Source organism: Petaurus breviceps, unplaced genomic scaffold (assembly GCF_028583685.1).
Source record: "Petaurus breviceps papuanus isolate PSGF00001 unplaced genomic scaffold, PetGlider_PUasm1.0 207, whole genome shotgun sequence".
Taxonomy (NCBI): Eukaryota; Metazoa; Chordata; class Mammalia; order Diprotodontia; family Petauridae; genus Petaurus; species Petaurus breviceps.
Window position 1 is genome coordinate 23,512,052 of NW_027185850.1, and position 18,935 is coordinate 23,530,986.

The 18,935-nt window shown below is 46.2% G+C and overlaps 2 protein-coding genes across 3 annotated transcripts in view; both read right to left on the bottom strand.

Moving 5' to 3' along the window:
* Nucleotides 1-18,935, bottom strand: part of LOC138164975 (sterol carrier protein 2) — a 465,527-nt gene that overhangs the window by 188,160 nt on the left and 258,432 nt on the right. The window lies entirely within an intron of this gene.
* LOC138164972 (protein zyg-11 homolog B) overlaps nt 1-18,935 on the bottom strand; it is a 59,129-nt gene that overhangs the window by 9,526 nt on the left and 30,668 nt on the right. The window contains exons 4-10 of the mRNA XM_069092984.1: nt 13,089-13,229; nt 12,482-12,658; nt 8,762-8,826; nt 6,971-7,070; nt 6,676-6,726; nt 4,883-5,044; nt 4,751-4,798 (exon numbers count right to left, since the gene is read on the bottom strand). Coding sequence (XP_068949085.1) covers nt 4,751-4,798; nt 4,883-5,044; nt 6,676-6,726; nt 6,971-7,070; nt 8,762-8,826; nt 12,482-12,658; nt 13,089-13,229 — 744 coding nt within the window. The remainder of the gene's footprint in view (nt 1-4,750; nt 4,799-4,882; nt 5,045-6,675; nt 6,727-6,970; nt 7,071-8,761; nt 8,827-12,481; nt 12,659-13,088; nt 13,230-18,935) is intronic.

Here is an 18,935-nt window from a genome sequence, read left to right on the forward strand (position 1 = left end):
GCTCTCTCCTGAGCTCTCCTGTTCCAAGATCATGCAGACAGCTCGCACACCCATGGATCCAGCTGTTTCCAAAGCTACAGTCTCAGAGCACAAACTGTCCATTTCAAACTTACGTCCCCCCTTGGTGTCTCAAACTCAGCACATCCAAAACAAACTGAGCCCTGCTCCAAACTTCCCTCTTGGTCACTATGATTTTGGGCTCTCAGGTTTCAAAGCCTCAGCATTTTCCTCCATACCTCACTGTACATGCATATTCACGCAGTTGTCTGCATACAGCTACTACATTAATTCAAGGCCCATCGCTTCTCACCTGTATGACTGAAAAGGGGCAACCTCCTAATCTCTCTCCTCTACAATCCATTCACCATGATGATGCCAAAGCACTGATCTGACTATGTCACCCAAATTCAATCTGCCTCTTGCCTCCTAAAAAACCTCCAGTGCTGCCCTTCCCCCGCTCCCCTAGACCAAATAAAACTCCTGTTGAACACTCGAAGCTCTTCCCAATCTGGCCCTGACCCTCTTTTCCAGCTGCATTGGACGTCCATTACTCCACCTGCGGTCATATTGTCTACGTCCTCTCCTCACACACAAGGCTCCATCTCTGCTCCTTCATGAGCTGCCTCCCCACCCAGAATGCCCTTCCTCCTCACCTCTGCCTCTTAAGACTCCCTCATTCAACACTCAGGTTAAGCAGTGTCTTCTGCAGGAAGTCTTTCCCACCCTCTCCAAAGTTACCTCCCTTTTATTCTATAGGTCTCTTCTATGTACCCACTTATATGCATGCTGTCTCCCTCAATGGAATAGAAGCTCCTAGAGTGCAGGGGGCTGTGTTTGCTTTTTCTTTGTACCTCCAGGCTTAGTACAAGGCCTGGTACATAGTAAATGCTTGTTGATTATGCCACAGGCAATCTGGCTGGGATGTGAAGCTGAAAAAGATAAGGCATATCCTCAAGGAACTGACAGTATGGTCGGGGAAGGGGGGGGGCGGCAGAAACAAATAACATTTTTTTAAGTTTAATTTTTTCAACGAACAAAAATCTATTTTCTCTCTGTCCTCCCCTCCCCTCATTGGAGAACAAAGTAACACCCAACAGAAAGTATACACAGTCCACTAAAACAAATTTCCACACTGGCAATGTCCAAAATATCTCGGCCTCATCTGTACTGAGCCCATGGCCTGTCAGTCAGAAGGTGAATAAAACATGGAAGCATTTTCATCACGGGATCTGTGAACTGCACTTGGTCACTGGGTAGATCAGAGACCTTAAAGTCTTCCAAAGCCTTCTGTCTGTTTCTATAACAGAGGCTCTCCAAGCTGTTCTGAAACAGTCCCCTTCACTGGTTCACAGGGCACATCAGCATTCCATTCCATCCATATGTCACAATCCTTGCTGCCATCACCCAACTGATGGGTACCCTCTACACTCACTGGAAAAACCACTGACCTGGAAAATAGATCTGGAGAGATAATTTAAAAATTATTGAACTACTTGAAAGCCATGATCAAAAAAAGAACCTAGGGGTGGCTTGGTGGCGTAGTGAGTAAAAGCGCCGGCCCCAGAGTCGGGAGGACCTGAGTTCGGTTCTAGCCTCAGACACTTAACACAAAAAAACTAGCCGTGTAACCTTGGGCAAGTTACTTACCCCAATTGCCCTCCAAAAGGCCAAAAAAAAAAAAGAACCTAGAAATCATCCTTCAAGAAATTCTCAAGGAAAATTGCTCTGATGGTTTAGAACCAGAAGGCAAAATAGAGGTTGAAAGAATCCACTGATCACCTCTTGAAAAAGACTCCAAAAAAGAAACTCCTAGGAATATTATAGCCAGGTTCTGGAGTTTCCAGATCAAGGAGAAAATATTACAAGCAGTCAAGAAGAAACAATTTGAATATTGTGGAAACACAATCAGGATAACCCAGGATCTGGCAGCTTCTACACTGAGGGATCAAAGGGCTTGGAATATGATATTCCAGAGGTCAAAGGAGCTGGGATTAAAACCAAGAATCACTTACCCAGCAAAACTAAGTATCATGTTTCAGGGGAAAATATGGTAATTCAATGAAATAGAGGACTTTCAAGCATTCTTGATGAAAAAACCAGAGTTGAATAGAAAATGTGACATTCAGATACAAGAAGCAAGAGAAGCATGAGAAGGTAAACAGGGAAAAGAAATCATAAGGAACTTATTAAAGTTGAACTATTTACATTCCTGCATGGAAAAAAGATAATTGTAATAATTGCAACTTATGAAACTTTGCTCAGTATGAGAACTGAAGAGAATATAAACATATATATATGTATATATACATATTTATGTCTATATAGGAGGGTATATGGGTATATGCATACATATGTGAGTGTGTGTATATATGTGTACAGGTATACATAGATGGAGGGCACAGGACCAATTGAATAGGAAGGGATGATACTTAAAAGGTGAAATTGAGAGGTGAGAGAGGAATATAATGAGAGGAGATGGGAAGAAACAGAATGGGGTAAATTATCTCATAAAGGAGAGGCAAGGGAAAACTTACAATGGAAGGGAAGAACAGGAAGGCAAAAGAGAATGGGTTAACCTTATGCTCATTGAATTTGGCTTAGGGAGGGAATGACATAGACACTAAATAGGGAATCTTACCCTACAAGAGAGTATGGGGGAAGGGGATGAGAGGGGGGAGGGAAGTTAGAAGCACACACTTTTGGAAAGCGATAGGGTCAAAGTAGAGAATAGAACAAGTCGGGGGGAGGAATAAGATGGAGGAATAAGATAGTCAGTCTTTCACAATATATCCACTATGGAAATGTTTTGCATAGCTACACATGTACAACCTATACTGAATTGCGTATCTTCCTAGTAAAGGTGGGTGATGAGGGAGGAAGGGAAAGAATCTGGTATTCAAAGTTTTAAAATCAAATGTTTAAAAAAATATATTATTATTGTTTTTACATGCAACTAGGAAATAAGATATACAGGCACTGGGGTATGGAGATCCATTTTGCCCTGCTGGAAAGTTGGAAGAGGAATGGGGGAGGATATAGGAGAGAGCAGCTTGGGGGAGGGAGTATACAGTGGGATCGCTGTTTTGGGGTGATGGGTAGGGGAAAGATGGGGAGAAAATGTGTAACTCAAAATCTTGTGGAAATGAAATGATGTAAACCAAAAATAAACATAAAATTTAATAAAAAAAAAAAGAAAAGAACGTCAAGTTCTTATAAACTCAATGACAAATCAAATGAAACAAATGACTGCTCCAAAAGGACATAATGACATTTTTATGAAGATGTAAAAAGTTAAGGTAGCCTAGTGACGGTCATTAAACTCATTCTCATTCCCACCTGCATTGCACCATCAGTGTGGGTACTTTTTTTTTTGGTTCAGATCATATTCCTCTACGTATCCATCCATCCATCCACCCACACTTCCTATTCTGTGAGATTTTTGTTCCCTCCCTATGCCAGGAGTCAGCCTGTACTCTCTTCAATCTCCCATTTGATTTGATCCCTTGAAACTTAATTCCATGATCACTAAATGTTCATTAGCCAATAGGCTCTACAACAGGCACTGAAGAAGGTGTGAGGCTCATTTAAGACTCAGTCCTTAACTGCAGGGAGCTCACAGTCTAGCAAGGACATCAGGTATGAATAACAGCAACCAAAACTTATGCCAGGACATAAGCAGACTAGCACAGAGCAAAGTGATGTGCAAGGCTCACTGTGGTTTAGTGCCAGTCTATGGAGGGGAGGTAGGCTCCAGACTGTGGAGGGCCCTAAATGCCAAGAAAGAGTGCAAACTCTGCTTTGTGACAAGGAAGCTACCTCCAACTGTGGGATAGATGGAGCGCTCTGATTGGATGGAGGTAGACAGTTGGGGTGGTAGCCCACCAAGCAGATGGTATACAGATCAGGAAGCTGCTACGTGTCCCTAATGCCAGCTGAATGCTGGATGTGGGCGCAAGGAAGGATCCAGAAGGAAGGTTAGGGGATAATCTGAAGGGCCTGACCACTGAGTGGAGCAGGGGAGGGAAAGAAAAGAAAGGGCCAGAGACATCACCAACGTTTCAAATGTGGGAGCCTGAACAAGTACAAGCAAACCTAGAGCCTTGAAGGATATTTTAAAATAATATTCTTTTCACATTCACATTGAAACATTCCTCTTTCTTGATGTCTGTCAAGTTTGCAATAAAAAAAAAAGGAACAAGTCCCATCCTCAGCAGCCTCCTTTATTGGTCACCACTGAACCAAATGGGGCACACTTACTGGAGAAAAGTTCTGAGGTCACCCACAATGCTCCAGTTACACCTTTCCTCACATGCTAAAGGATTAAATTTAATTTAGTTGGCTCTTCTTACATCACTAACACCTATTTAGGCTTGTGGGCAATATACATGCCTTGGCAATAGTGACTGTCCTCCATTTACTACAAATGGAAAGGGCCCCCACCCTCCTCCATGCAAACCCAAAGCTGCAAGATGAAATGATCAAGGTTGCTTCAAAGAAGAAATATAAGAAGGCACTTTTCCCTACTTCTTTGTAGAGGTTGGGGATTACAGGTAGTGTTTCTGACCCAGGGTTATAAGGGATGGCACTTGGGAGGAGGAAAGAGAAGACCCTATTGGGAAATGCAGGTGCTAGAAAAACAAAAGATCAGTAAAGTGGTGTTTTTAAAAAATGATGAGGTAGATAATTGGGGACCTTGCTTCAAGTGTACTAGGTGACACAAAAGGGGAGAGGAGCATGCATCACACCTTACCAGAAGGCCAAGGACTTTCTGTTGAATAGAGGACTCTGTTGGGAAGGACTGTTGAGAGAGAAAAAGAGAGCAGGCTCAGTCACTTCTCTGCTGGCAGGATGGGACAAAGCCTGAAAAGTCAGCTGTCCTCACCTCCAGCACCCTCATGAAGAGTTCGAGCCCTTGGTTCTCTATGAAATGCTTGCAGGTAGTCGGGGACTCATCTGTAAGGTTCCAAAGGGCACTCAGGGTGAACTTGAGGGTTGTATCCACAGAGTTCTGGCTGGTTTTCTGCTTCACTATCTGGAGAAGTTGCTGGAAAGAAAGGGGGAGATTTAAACTCAATGATACCTGGAAATCCATGAGCCCTCCCAAAGTACTTCCCCAGCAGCCAGGTAAAGAGTACCTTAGACTGAGAGCTGGGAAGACCTGAGCCTCAGCAATCAGCCAGCCATGGCGTTTCTACACTTCATGGCTCCAACACTGAGTTTCCTCTAAAGACAGTTTTGAGTCTGTTTCCCAGCTATCTGTGCTCACCTCTCCATTTTAGGAAGTACACTAAGAAGCAAAGGTGTAAGTGTCTGGGATAGCAAAGGTCTCCTAGATTGTGTTCTCTGTGGCAGGGTGAGCCCAGGAAAATAAGGCTTTCCTGATGGTTCTGAATGGCAGTCATGTAGCAGATCAGACTTGGGATGCTTGGCCGCAGAAAGCAGAATTGGTTAACGTACAGGATAGCAGATTTAGGATTGGTGGAAGGAAAACTCCCTAAGCTAGAGCTACCCAAGTGAAACAGGTGTAGCCTTAGCAGAATGGAAGAAAACCTTAATACTTGGCACTTCTGGCAGAAGTAGAAGTTTGTCAGAAATCAAATGATTAATTAAATTCTAAGCACTTCTGCTTACAGAGAGAAATCCAAAGGGGCAGTAACCATTTCTACTTTTGAAAATTCTTCTGATCCAGATCATTTTCTATGTAAAACTTTAGAGAGCTCAAGAACCAAGAACAATTCCAGTCACAAAGTCTGGCTAACAGTTTTTGATTCATCACTCACAACAAGAGTAACTTAGCTGGAGAATCCTTTCCCTAAAGCTATTCAGCCGAATTCTGACAGGGGTGGAATCTCCAGCCTCACTGGGACAGGGGGTACCCAAAGCATGGAGGAGTTGTACTGGGTGGCCCAGATCCACAGATTCAGAGGATTTTGGAGCCAGAAGGTCCCTTAAAGATCACTAGGCCAAACTTCTCATTTCACGAACAGGGATCCTGTGGCACAGAGGCAAAGGGACTTGTCTAAGGTCACTCAGTGGCAGATTCAGGACCAGCATCCAGGGCTCCAATCCCCAAAGCAGCAGTAACTCTTCCTTAGACTACCCTACTTCTCTATGAAACAATGAAGAAGCTTCTCTTCCAGTACCCACAAGGAACATCCTGCAATTCAATCAACACTGATTTTGGGAGGGCTTACTATGTGTAAGGGGTATAAGGGAAATGAAGATGAAACATGGTGGTCCCTAATCTCAAGGAGATTATAAAGCAACACCAGGGAAATCGGATGTGGGCAGAAATTAGTGCTAGGATGTGGACTGTGATATGGAAAAGGAGAGATTAAGAGAAGGTGTGCTAAGAAAGACTGAGGGGAGATCATGGGCACAGAGTGAAAAGGGGCAGTGGAGTGAACTGAGATGCAAAGACAGGGGCATCCCTACTGCAGCGAGCTGGCCTTCCTTGGCTATCTAAGACACACCTGGTCAGTCCTGCTGGGGTAGGAGCTACTCTCCTAATGGGAGCCTGAAGGGCATACCAAGGAGAGGACAGTAGGGGAGGGCACTCTGGTAGTCTAAGTGAGAGAATCCTAAGGGCTGAGCAGGCTAAAGTGAACACATCACCGTCTGAAAAGTATCTGGAAAAGGGAACTCTCTGATTCCACAGAGCTGCCACAGACTTACTCTGACGATGAAGAGCTCAGCTCCCAGCTGGGCAGTCTGTTCCGTAGAAAGCTGCAAACAAACAATCTCAGGTAAATTTCAAGAAATTCCCTTCAGGAGTCAAATACCATCAGCCCACTAAACCACCACCCAAATTCCCTGACCGTAATGGAATGTTGCTGTAGTGGAATGACCTGTGTCATTCTGAGAATCGCTCCAACTAGGAGGCCATCCCACCAGTCTGGTTTGTTAAAATCACAGTTTGGGTGGAGAGCCTGAGCCCAGCAGGCAGAGAACAGCCTGGCCCTGGAGGTACCTTTGCAGCGAGGATGGAGATGATGGCCACGGCCATCCTCTGCATGTTCTGGTCTTCATGGTTACAGAGCCACTGCATGACAAGCTTGGCGGCTTCAAACCTGCAAGGAGACAGGGGTTTCCAGAGATGACTCCTGAAGGCATGAAACTGCAGCTAGCTAGAAAAACAGGGCAGAAAAAGTTCCTGGCACTATGCCAAATCCTTTGATCCAATAATACCACTTCTAGGGCTGTATCCCAAAGAGATCATAAACTAGGGAGAAGGACTCACATGTACAAAAATATTTATAGCAGCTCTTTTTGTGGTGGCAAAGACCTGGGAATTGAGGGGATGCCCATCAACTGGGGAATGGCTGAACAAGCTGTGGTTTATGAATGGAATGGAATACTATTGTGCTATAAGAAATGAGGAGCAGACAGGCTTCAGAAAAACCTGGAAAGACTCATATGAACTGATGCTGAGTGAAGTGAGCAAAACCAGGAGAACATTGCACACAATAACAGCAACACTACATGATGGCCGACTTTGATTGACTTAGCTCTTCTCAGCAATACAATGATCCAAGACAATTCCAAAAGACTCATGATGGAAAATGCTGCCCACATCCAGAGAAAGAAGAACTATGGAATCTGAAAGCAGATTGAAGCAGACTGTTTTCACTTCTTTTGATTTTTTTTCTTGTGGTTTTTCCCTTTTGTTCTGATTCTTCTTTCACAACATGACTAATGTGGAAATGTCATTAATATGACTGTACATGTATAACCTATCTCAGATTGCTTGCTGTCTTGGAGAAGAAGGAAGGGAGGGAAGGAGAAAAATTTTGAACTCAAAATCTTGTAAAAATGAATGCTGAAAACTATCGTTACAATACTATTAAGTGAGAAAAAAAATAATAAAAACAAAAACAAAAAACAACAAAAAAAGAAATCGTTTCTGGTTATTTCCTGGGAATCAGAGAGCCTAGATTCAAGTCCTGCCTTTACTACCTAGTAGATAAGGGATTGTGGGTAAGTCACTTCACTTTTCAGGGCTTCAATTTTCTCATCTGAAAAATGGGGCTAGTATACCAGGCCTGCCTGTCTCTCCACACTGGGTGGCTCTAATGAGATCATGGATAGGAGAGTCCTTGGAAAGCTGTGACATGTGATACCAGCAACTGGAATTATGTCAACTCTGGTTATGAAAACTAAAGGAGTAATTTACAGGCAGGTGAGAAGAGGGATTTCTGTACCATCCATGGCACAGAAGGGAAGGTAGTACAGAATGGTGAGGGATGAGTTCTGGTTGATACAATGACTCTCTGCGTAACTTTGGAAATATGGTTTAACCTCTCTGAGGCTCAGTTTACTCATCTGTAAAATGAGGATACTCCCCGTGTCACTTGCTTCACAGGGACTTTATGGAAGTCACCTTAAACTGCTCTAAAAAAGAATCAGAGCTAAATATCTAGCACTTTCTACTCTTATTAAACAGTTAATCTATTCTGATCTGTAGCCATTGATGTTCACACTTTCTGCACGTCTGTGACATATCTGAGGGCAGAGCCACAGCTCTTGGGAAAGAATGCCCCACAAAGGTTTCTTTATCTCAAAGACGAGGAAGTGAATAAGCTATCAATTGTGGAAGCTCCATACCTCTGTACCTCCCCACAGAGCTCAGAGTACGATGCATTCATTATGCAGAATAGGAGCTGAAGGTTTTAGGCACAGAGCTACCTCAAAACGAGGCTGACCCGGCAGAGAGGATGCCCCAGGACCCAGGGAGAACGCTTACCACTAAGCCCTCACTTGCCTGTTAAACGGAACGTCCTGAAGGATCCGGTCACTGCACAGTGAAAGAAGGCAGTTTTTCTGTAGCTGTCAAGCCAAAGAGGAAAAAACAAACCCTGGATAAAATAACCTTTAAAAATGGTTTACAACAAACCAACCCCAGACAGGCCGCCTCTGTTCAGGAAGAAGCCGCGTCTTCCCAGCACATCTCTATACCACTACCCACACCTCTCTTCCCACTTGTTTGGTATATAAAAGCCCTGCCCCTGCCCCATGGGGTCTGACACAAGGAATCAACACCTGGATTAGTGATCTCACAGAGAAGCTCATTTATGTAAATCATTCAACCTGCATTAGTTAAGTTCACACCAGGTCACAAAAGCCCAGTGCCAGGGGCTGAGGACACAAAGGCAAAAGGCACACAATCCTTGGCCTCAAGTCCACCTGGAGAAACAATACACAACACATCCAAGTATAGACAGAACATGGACAAAACGAATGAAGGGAGGCATATAAATCAGGGCAGGCTTCCTGGAAGAGGGCTGAGTCTTCAAAGAAAGCAAGGATTTTCAGAGGCAGAAGGAAAGAGGGAGTGCATTCCAGGCCTAGGTCTGAGAAGGAAGGCAGAGACAGGAATGTCAGGTAGGGAGAATGGCAGGGCGGCCAGTCTGACTGGAATGCAGAGAAGGGAAGGCAGGAATGTCCAATGGGAAGAGAAAGGTAGAGAGGAGCCAGATGGTGAAGGGCTTCAAAAGCCAGGAGAAGAGTCCATGGTTTGTGGAGAAGTGCAGGGAGCCACTGGAGTTCACCAAGCAGGGCTAAGACGCGGCTGGCCTGTGCTTTATGGAAGTCACTCTGGAGGCTAGGCAGAGAGAATTCTGACAGAGGACACCAACAGATGGGGGTTGTGACTGTCCAGGAGAAAGGGGGGTGGACCTGACCTCAGGCAGTGGCTGTGTGAGCAAAGAGAAGGGTTAGCTGCCAGAGCCACTGGGAAGGCAAGTACCTCATTAATAGAAAGCACTCAAGGGGGAGTATGGTAGATTCTGACTCACCCAGAGCTGGGTATGTTCTATCAAAATCCATGTCCTGGCAGTCAAGGCCCTGTCCTTTCTTGCCAGTCTTGTCTCATATTATTCCCCTGTACTCAATGCCACACTGGCTCGGTCCTTGCTGCCCTCCTGCCACAGGCTGGGCATTGATTCCTCCCTAGTGCAGGAATCCCTGATACTGAGTCAAGGGAGCCCTGAGTTGCAAGCCTAGAGGACTAGGGGGATGGTGGTGCCCTCAAGAGTAATAAGGAGGTTTGGAAGGGGGGAGGCTTTAGAAGAAAAGAGAAGCACAGACTGGGATATCCTGAGTTTAAGACTGGGACTGGAAAAGTAGATTTGAGAGTCATTAGCAAAGAGATGGCAATTAAACCCTTGGGAGCTGACAAGGTCACCAAGTGGTACAGAGGGAGAAGAAAAGAAGGTTCAGGGCACAAAGGCCATGGCCAATGAAACTCTGGAAACTGTGCCAGGTACTGAGTCACGTCTGCTTGGGGAGTGAGTGCAAGCTGAAAAGGATATGGGAGTATAGAAGGTACCCTCTTCTCTTCTAACTCCTCAAAGCAGAATCTGCCTGCCCAGTGGGGTAAGGGAGCTCAGGGGTCATGTCATCTGTGGCAAGGCACTGACGCAGCACCATGCCTGCCTGGCCCCACAGTCATGTCGTTCTACCTGCTTTTAGAAGGCAAGCTGACCCCAAACAAGGGTACCTGAGAGTGCTCTCAGAGACAGCCCCTGAATGATGTGGCCCACAGAGCAGATCTATGGGTTACCTTTAACTCTCACTGTCCTCCACCTCAGAGTTCAGAAAGGTAGGGGTTAGCAGAAAGGAGGAAAGGTGGACAAAGCAGGAGGCACCCTTACAACAGAGCAATGAATGAGTCGGCTGGGCCTCTGTGACCCCAATATGGCCATTTATGGAGTGGGGGTGGGGAGGCCACAAAATGTCATCCTGGAGACCAATGCTCAACAAGCTGAAAATCCTCTCACTGGTTTCAGTAATTTTCTGGAGGGAAATTTCTTGCTCAAAAGAGAGACAAAAAAAGAAACACAAGTCAAAGAATGGACCACCTAGTCTCCAGGATCATCCACAAGAAAGCCAAGGTCCTATCAGAACACTCGTGAGGGTGTGCCAGAGCCCTAGTTCTGCTATTTGTGACCTAAATGACCCTGCTTGGTGCAGCGCCTGGAGCCCAGAAGGCGCCTGATCGGTGCTAGCTGGCTGACTAAGCTTTTCTTCCCTGGAAAATGGGGGGATGGGCAACTTGAAGAGATGGCTCAAGAAGGTCTCATCTGTGATCCGATCCCAGGCCCCCAGGAGGAAGCAACCATCAGCAGAATATCTGGTCCTCTGGGGAGCACAATTCCCTGGTTCTTGCATCTGCATTAAAGGTGTGGGCAGAGGCAGGAAGCTGGACATACAGGCTGTCATGTCAGTCACTCTGATGATGCACATAGAGATGGCTGTTAGCAGCAGAAAGCAACCTCGAAGTCCCGGGAGGAGGTAGAAGCCTAAGATCCCAAACAGAAAGCCATGAGGCCACAGTGACTCCCTCCACTGAGTGAAGGCAAGGGAGAGCTGGAGCTTCTGCTCCAGGCAGGTCTGGAGAGATGAATGGCCAGCCAAGAGGACTGTGCCTGAGCTGACTCTGTGCACTCTGGCTAAAATACAAGAATGACAGACAGAGTCTTCATAAGAGAGAACTAAGATCACCTAACAAAGGCTAGTGAAAGCATACTGGCTTGGAGTCTTGCAAATCTAATTAAGAGCATGTCCAACAGAAATCACAGGGAGAGGGGGAAAGCTACTTGAAGAGAAAGGCCATATAACATAGTAGGAGAATGAGAAAACACTGGACTTGAATTCAGGTCAAATCTCATCTCTGAGATTTCTGAGCTGTGTGATCAAAGGCAGGTAACAACCTTTCTGAACTCATTTCCTCACTAAAAAAAAAAATCAAATAACTGATATTATTTGACAATGCAGGTATCTCAATGTAGGTACTTCAAAATAATATAGGTACCTCAAAATGATAAATATGCATCAGTTCAGACGTACAGAGTAGCAGGTACGACAGAAGAGGAAGAGGAGAAGGAAAGGCCCAGAGATAATACAATCCATGCCCACACCTCTACACAAAGGCCCAAAGGAAGGGGACAAACACTAGAGATCCTAAGGGAAAGATGGACTTGGTGGGATGCAACTGGCAGCTGACATTTGCCTCCAGAAGGTATGATTCATTCAGAAGAGATACAGAGAGCTAAAAAGAATAAGAACCAAAAAAGGGAAAAAAATATAAGAAAATGGAACAGAGAGAAGAACAAATTTCTATACTTGGACTCCAACAATCCACTTTCATTTGACAAGGACTCAGTGCCCATTACATGCTTGATACCAGGGAATAGGGCTCAGGGATAAGACTTGTGGCTTCACTGGCCCAGCAAATTCCTGGTGAATGACCCCTCTCAGTGCAGACCAGCACAGTCCCTGCCCCTTTGCATCTTGGAGAGCTATCAAGGGCACTGAAGTGCTAAGTAACCTGCCCAGAGTCATGGTCAGTGGCTACCAGAGGGACGCCTCAAACCTCCACCTCTCCAATGGCTGCTCTCAATCAGCTGAGCTCCAGGTGTCTACAGCTGCCGTCAGCTGCCCACCCCAAAGCCCCGTCTGGTGTGGGGTTGATGCCAGTTACCTGCTGGTGATTAGGAAAGTGCTCCATGGCTTTGAGTAGCAGGTGGGTCACATCAGCCAGGAGCCGCACAGGCATTCCCACAGCTAAGTCCTGCTTGGTCAAGTTAAACACACATGCACTCGCTGCCAGCTGGACGGGCAAGTTCATGGGATGGTTCCTCATTCCAATGACCACCAGCTGAAACGAAAGAAGTCCTCCCTGGAATTCAGGCATGTTGGGAGCAGTGGCCTTGAGAGCATTGGAGAAGGCACCCGCTGTGACCACCCCACTGTACCCCTTGGGGCTGATGCTGGTGATGAACAGGCTCTGGGTCTGAGCCTGGAGGCCTTTTCCACACTCGCACTGACCATGCAGGAAAGCTGCTGCTGCTAAACAGGTCTAAGGCGAAGGGGTTCTAATCTAGCAGCTCATTCCAGTTGGATCCCTTTCCCATCAACACTAAGCAAGAACACCCCTTGAGATTATTCTCCCACAGCTTTCCAGATTCTGTCTCAAGCAATATAGCAGAGCAGAAGACCTGGAACTGAGGCAGAAAGTCAAGGTTAAGTCTTGGCCTTGGCTTTCTCATCTGCAAAGTGGTCACAAGAGGAAGCCATTCCAACCTTACCTTCAATATCTCAGGTTTTGTTTTTTCCATGACATGGGTCAGGCTGAAGAGGTGAAAGAGGGCTTCCCGGACAAAGAAGGCCCTCTCGCTGTATCGCTTCAATGCTTCTGAAATCTGAGTCTCGTTGGCTTCTCCTGATACCTTCAAAACAAGGTCATTTTTATTGAAAAAACAAAAACACACCAGGTTAGAACATCATGGGGTGGTTAGGTGGCACAGTGAGTAAGAGCTCTGGCCCTGGAGTCGGAGGACCCGAGTTCGATTCCGGCCTCAGACACTTAACACCCACACAAAAAAACTAGCCATGTAACCTTGAACAAGTTACTTAACCCCAATTGCCCTCCAAAAGCGGGGGGGGAAAGAACATCATGCTCTCTCAGCTCCAGACTTTGTCTTCCAAATTTTGAAACATGCTATTTCCACATGTGACCAAGTCATCACAGGTACTCGCCATCCCAAACTCATTTCACAGCTGGCTTCCCATCAGGTCTGGAAGTGGCTCCACAATCTCCAAGATCACTAGGTTTTCTAATTCTCATAATACCTGCCTGAGTGAGGCACATCTAAGGATATGAATGAACATCTACGGAGCCACGTAAGCAGAAATGGGGTAACAGTTTACATGATGACCATAATGATGGAAAAGAAAACAGCCCTGAAAGACAATTTCCGAAGGGCAGCAAAGGCAGGGCGCAGGGCGTTTTCTGGTGACTACTCTCTTCTCAGGCAGTACACGCTGTCAGACATGACTAGCAGGGTCTGTTTGGGTCGGTTTGGTTTTGTTATAAGGGAGGAAGCGAATGATCATGAGAAGTGTTAGTGTCAAAAAAGCAACAATAAAACGCTATCACTCTTAAAAGAATGTTCAGGACAGATGAAGGCACTAACCAAACCAGAAGGTGTGAGCAAAGGGCGTTCAGTGCGGCGCGGACTGGAGCGAACATGGCAGCGAGATATTATGGGGATCCCTCTCTCCTCACCCCCAGAGACATGTATGTGGGGTGTGTGACTAGTCATGAACGTGTGGGCGCACATCATCATGCCTGCTCATCTGTAAGAAGAAAGGGGGGGCAGAAAACGTGACCTCTGGGATCCTTCTAGGAGAGACTTCCTGGAAGAGCTGGGACCCTAACAGCTGCTCAAAAGCCAGAAGGAAGCGATCAGGGCCGGAGGAGGCAGGGAAAGGCATCATGACCACTGAAAAATGGGAACTTGCACGAAATAACGCAGAGTGAAATAAGGAGAATCATGAGAACATTGTACAGTCCCGTTAGAATAACTATGTCCAAGCTATTTTGAGTAATATGATCACTTAAGTCAACTACAAAGGGTCTGTGAAGGAAGATGCTATGGAAGCAGGCATTATGTGCTTCCACACATGTATCTCAATCAAAAGCTGGCCTCCTACAGCACAGGTCTGGGAGGGAGCGAGTGAAGCAACTCGGAGCTCAAAATGCAGGAGATGAGCAAATGAATGACAAACAGGAAGTGGGTAAACTCATCTGGAAGGACGCGGGATTAGGGAAAAAGAGGGCATGCAAAAGGTCAGGAGGTAAGATAAGAAAAAGCAGAAATGAGTCCCAATACATTGTGCCAGGGAATCTTTCATTCACCCAGCAAGCTAACTGTGTGCCCTGCACTAGAGATACAAGTACAAAGAATGAACACACGCAAAGAAGGTAAACAGAGGTCAGACTGGGAGGACAAGGAAAGGCTTCTTCATGGACAAGATGATGCCAAGAGCTTTCATTTTTACATCACCTAAATTTTCTCCCTCTCCTTCCTCTTTTCCTGTCCCAGAGGGTCATTCCATGTTATAAGGAATATTTTTTAAGAAAAAAAGGAAAAGAAAAACAATAAGCAAAACTGATAAACACAATGAAAAAGAGTCTGTAGCTCTGTGCACTGCTGCCCCACAGCTGCACTGTTCAGGGGCCGCCTGTACAGAGTGGCCCGGGCCTCCTCAGGTCTCTTCTTCGGGGTGTGGTGTGCAGGGCTCACTGGTCTCTGCATCTGCTCCGTGTTCTCAGAGTTTCTGCTCTCTTGACATTGCATTAGTTCGTACAAGGCCTTTCCACGACTCTCTGTACTTCCATTCCCTGATGCTACAACTCAGGGATTCCCCATTACACTTGGCCAGCACACCCTGTTCATCCATTCCTCAACTGAGGCCACGCACTTTCATCTGCAGTTCTTTACAAACGGCTGATGTGAATGGTCTGGTGTAGATGGGGCCCTTCTTCACTGACCTTATCAGACTTCCTTGGGGCAGATGCCTAGCCCTGGGCTCTCTGGCCTAATGTGCACAGATGTCTTAGTCACTTTATGTGCACAGCTCTATATTGTTTTCCAAAACAGCTCCACCACCTTCCCACAACTCCTCCAAAGCTTACTGTTCTGTCTTTCATCATTGTCAATATGTTGTTTCAAAACTATTGTTCTGACTTTGTGTTTCTGTTATCACTGGTGATTTGGAACAGTTTTTCACATATACATATCAGTAGTTTGTAATTCTTTTGCAAATCATTTGTTCCTACCTTTTGACTACCTATTATTGTGGATGGCTTTTGATCTTAACTATCTGCAGTGAGAATGAATTCCATCTTAAAGGCAGAAGTAAGGAATATCAGTGCTGATCTTGACCTGATCTGGAGAAGATGAGCGGGCAGCGATCAATGCACATGTAGAGGGAAGGGCCATTCCTGTCAGAGACAGGGGAAGGGAAGAGAGTAGGACATAAAGTCATGGGGCTTTGAGATGAAGAGAAAGTCCAACTTTCTCAGTAAAATCAAAGGCAAGGTCCACAGATGAGAAAGAAGGGGTGTGGGGAACTTTAAGGGAGAAGAGGTTGGGGAAAGTGAGAAAGGGAGTCCATCAGGAAGAATAAAAGGCGGCTTGGCCGTGAGAGAGTCCAGCTGCAGTTGGGTAACACGAACTGGCAATGTCACCAGTCAGAGGGAGTTCAGGATTGTGAAGCAGAGGAGAGAGTGCAGAGCTGTAAATGGCCAATTACTTGAGGTTGAGGTTGGAGAGGGAGGAAATGTGAGGTCAGAGCAGGGGTAAGGGTTGAGAAAGTACTAAGGGGTGGAGGAAGGTGGGTCCTGATGAGGGCAAAGAAGAGGTGTAGGGGGGTGAAGCAGGGGAGAAGAGGAATGAGAAGCAGTTAGGGTCAGAGGGGGGCATCAGACACTCCAATGAAGGAAGAATCCTTGTACCATCCTTGATGCTGAGGCAGAGTGAAGACACCAAGGAAAGCTGATGAAACGCGAGGTGAGAGAGTTTCAGGGAGAACCTATGTGAATGTTAATGTCTGGAAGCCAAGCCACGGTTCTGGGGCTGGTAGGGTCATGGTGAAGTGATGACACTGCCAACCAGGGTGGCACCAGACAGAATTTCCTCTGGGGCAGACAGATCGTTCTACAGGCAGATAATAAGAAGACATATTGCACTGGTGAATTTGGGTAATAACAGGAGGATGTGAGGGGAAACTACCAAGACAACAGCAAGCTCATCTGACAGCCTGGGCTGTCAAGGCAGAAGTAAGGAAGATCAGTCCTGATCTTGACCTGATCTGGAGAAGATGGGAGGGCATGGGATCAATGCACATATAGAGGGAAGGGCCACAAGCAGCAGCCTGGGCAAAAAGGAGTCAATAATGCCCACGAGCAGGGTACAATGATGGTCCACCTTTGGCACAGTGCAAGATGGGACCACAATGCTGTTCTGGGGATGAGTTCAGGGGTAAGAGGCAGTTGATGCACAGGAGGGGGTGACATGACCCAGAGCCAGGCAAGGGGAGGGGAGGTGAAGAGACGTGAAAGGCTATCTTTCTTTCCTTACATCACCTGTTACAGGCATCTCCCTCCATCCTTCTAATGTGTGGTGCTGTATGCCAAGAGCACTCTGCCTTCAGCAGAGCCTTGTTCTGAGACCAACTAACTGTATGAACTTAGATGTATCACTTCACTTCTCTGGCTCTCAGTTTTCTCTCTGTAAAATGGGCATTTGGATTAACTACATAAAAGGAAAATGCTTTGTTAAGGTCAAAGATTCAGAGCACCAAGGGACTGTGAAAGACCATCCACTTAACTCATATTACAGAAGAGGAAACTTCATTAAGGCTTAATAAGCTTCTAAGTGGGAGAGAAAACTATGTTTGCATTTCCATTGTTGCCAGTGGGTTCCATAAATCTACACTGGCCAAACTAATAACACTAAGTTCTGGTAACATTCCCAGTGTGATATAGGCAATCAGGAAAATGATGGGACTGTCAGTTATAAAGTACCACAAGATCTCAGGCCTAGGAGGATTTTGGCAGCACCCAGCCCAAGCAAAGCCTGAAAAGTGAACCTCCCTACAACAACCCAGACAAATCACTGAGGCCTGCGCTTGGGAAGGTGGAGAGCCTTATGATGTACCATTGAAGCTCTTGCAGCATTTGGTTAGCTGGGGAACTTGATGATGTAATAGCTCTCCTCTTAAAGAGGACATTTTCCTCAGTCCCTCTCCTTGTCCCCTCCTATCCAACGTGTCCCCTCCTCCTATGGCCTCCCATGACTCCCCATGGCATAGAAGTGAGCTAGGGTTTGGCAGGCTGTGTACATGGAGGGTGATCCTGTACTCTCTGCCAAGTTGGCAAGATTCCAACCACAGCACCAGTGACTGGTGACTGCCCACAAAGTTTGGAGAAATTGAGCCCCAGCAAAAAAGGACCTTTTTTGGCTAGTACAACTCATAAAATGATCTCCTAAGGGGTGGGGAGGTTGTGATCTATTCTAGTAGAGGGAAAATCCATACTGAGGAAATCCCTGTCCCTTTGAAAGATTCCAAAGAGAACCCCCTCTTCCTTGTTTTGTTCGAGAAGACAAGGCAGTGGGAAAAAGGTTGGGCTTGAACTTGAGTGCCCAGTGCCTAGGGCTGACTGACCCTACTGGGTGCGGCCATGGGAAGTTACTGGATCTGCTTTGTCTAAAATGGGAGTGAATGAATGAAAAAGCATTCCTTATTGAGTGACTGCTATCAGTAATCTAGTATCACAGCTGGCACTGTGCACATATTTTAAAAAGCAACAGGCCTTATCTCCAAAGAACTTTCTATTAATAGGGGAAGACAACACATGGGGGGGGGGGGGTGGGGGAACAGGGGGGGGGGAGTGGTTTTGGGGGGGGAAAAGAAGGTTGGGGTCAGGGGCAGATGGGAGGGCAGTCTGAGGTCTCAGCCAGCCAGCAGATAGTGAGATAAGTGGGCTGGTCTATATATACTCAGTCACCATTTAAGTGGGTTGGGTCTTACAGAAGGAGCTCAAAATGAGGGGAAATTTTCCCCAGGGTCTGGGGCCTGGATTCTGAAAACCTGGTGTGGAAGTCCAGGTCTCAGGTCAGGGATGGAGGGTCCTGGTACAGATGGGGAAGATGGGAGAAAATGGCAGGTTCAGCTCAGGGTTCTCTATCTGATCAGCTTCTCCAATGCACCATCCATCCTCTCTGCAGCTCACTGACCCCTCTCTTCTATCTGGTCTCTAAATGTTAATCTTCCTGTTCCTATAGTTCTCAATTGCTTCCTTTCATTTTGCTCCCCAAATGAGAAGCAGTAAGTACATCATTCCAAAGTGTCCAATTACTCTATTTGAAGACCTAGGGTTCCATTTTCTTTTTTTTTTTTTTTGGAGGGCAATTGGGATTAAGTAACTTGCCCAAGGTTCCACAGCTAGTTTTTTTGTGTAAGTGTCTGAGGCTGGAACCGAACTCAGGTCCTCCTGACTCCGGGGCCAGCGCTTTACTCACTGCGCCACCTAGCCACCCAAGGGTTCCATTTTCTACTCATCTGTAACAGGCAATCTCTTTTCC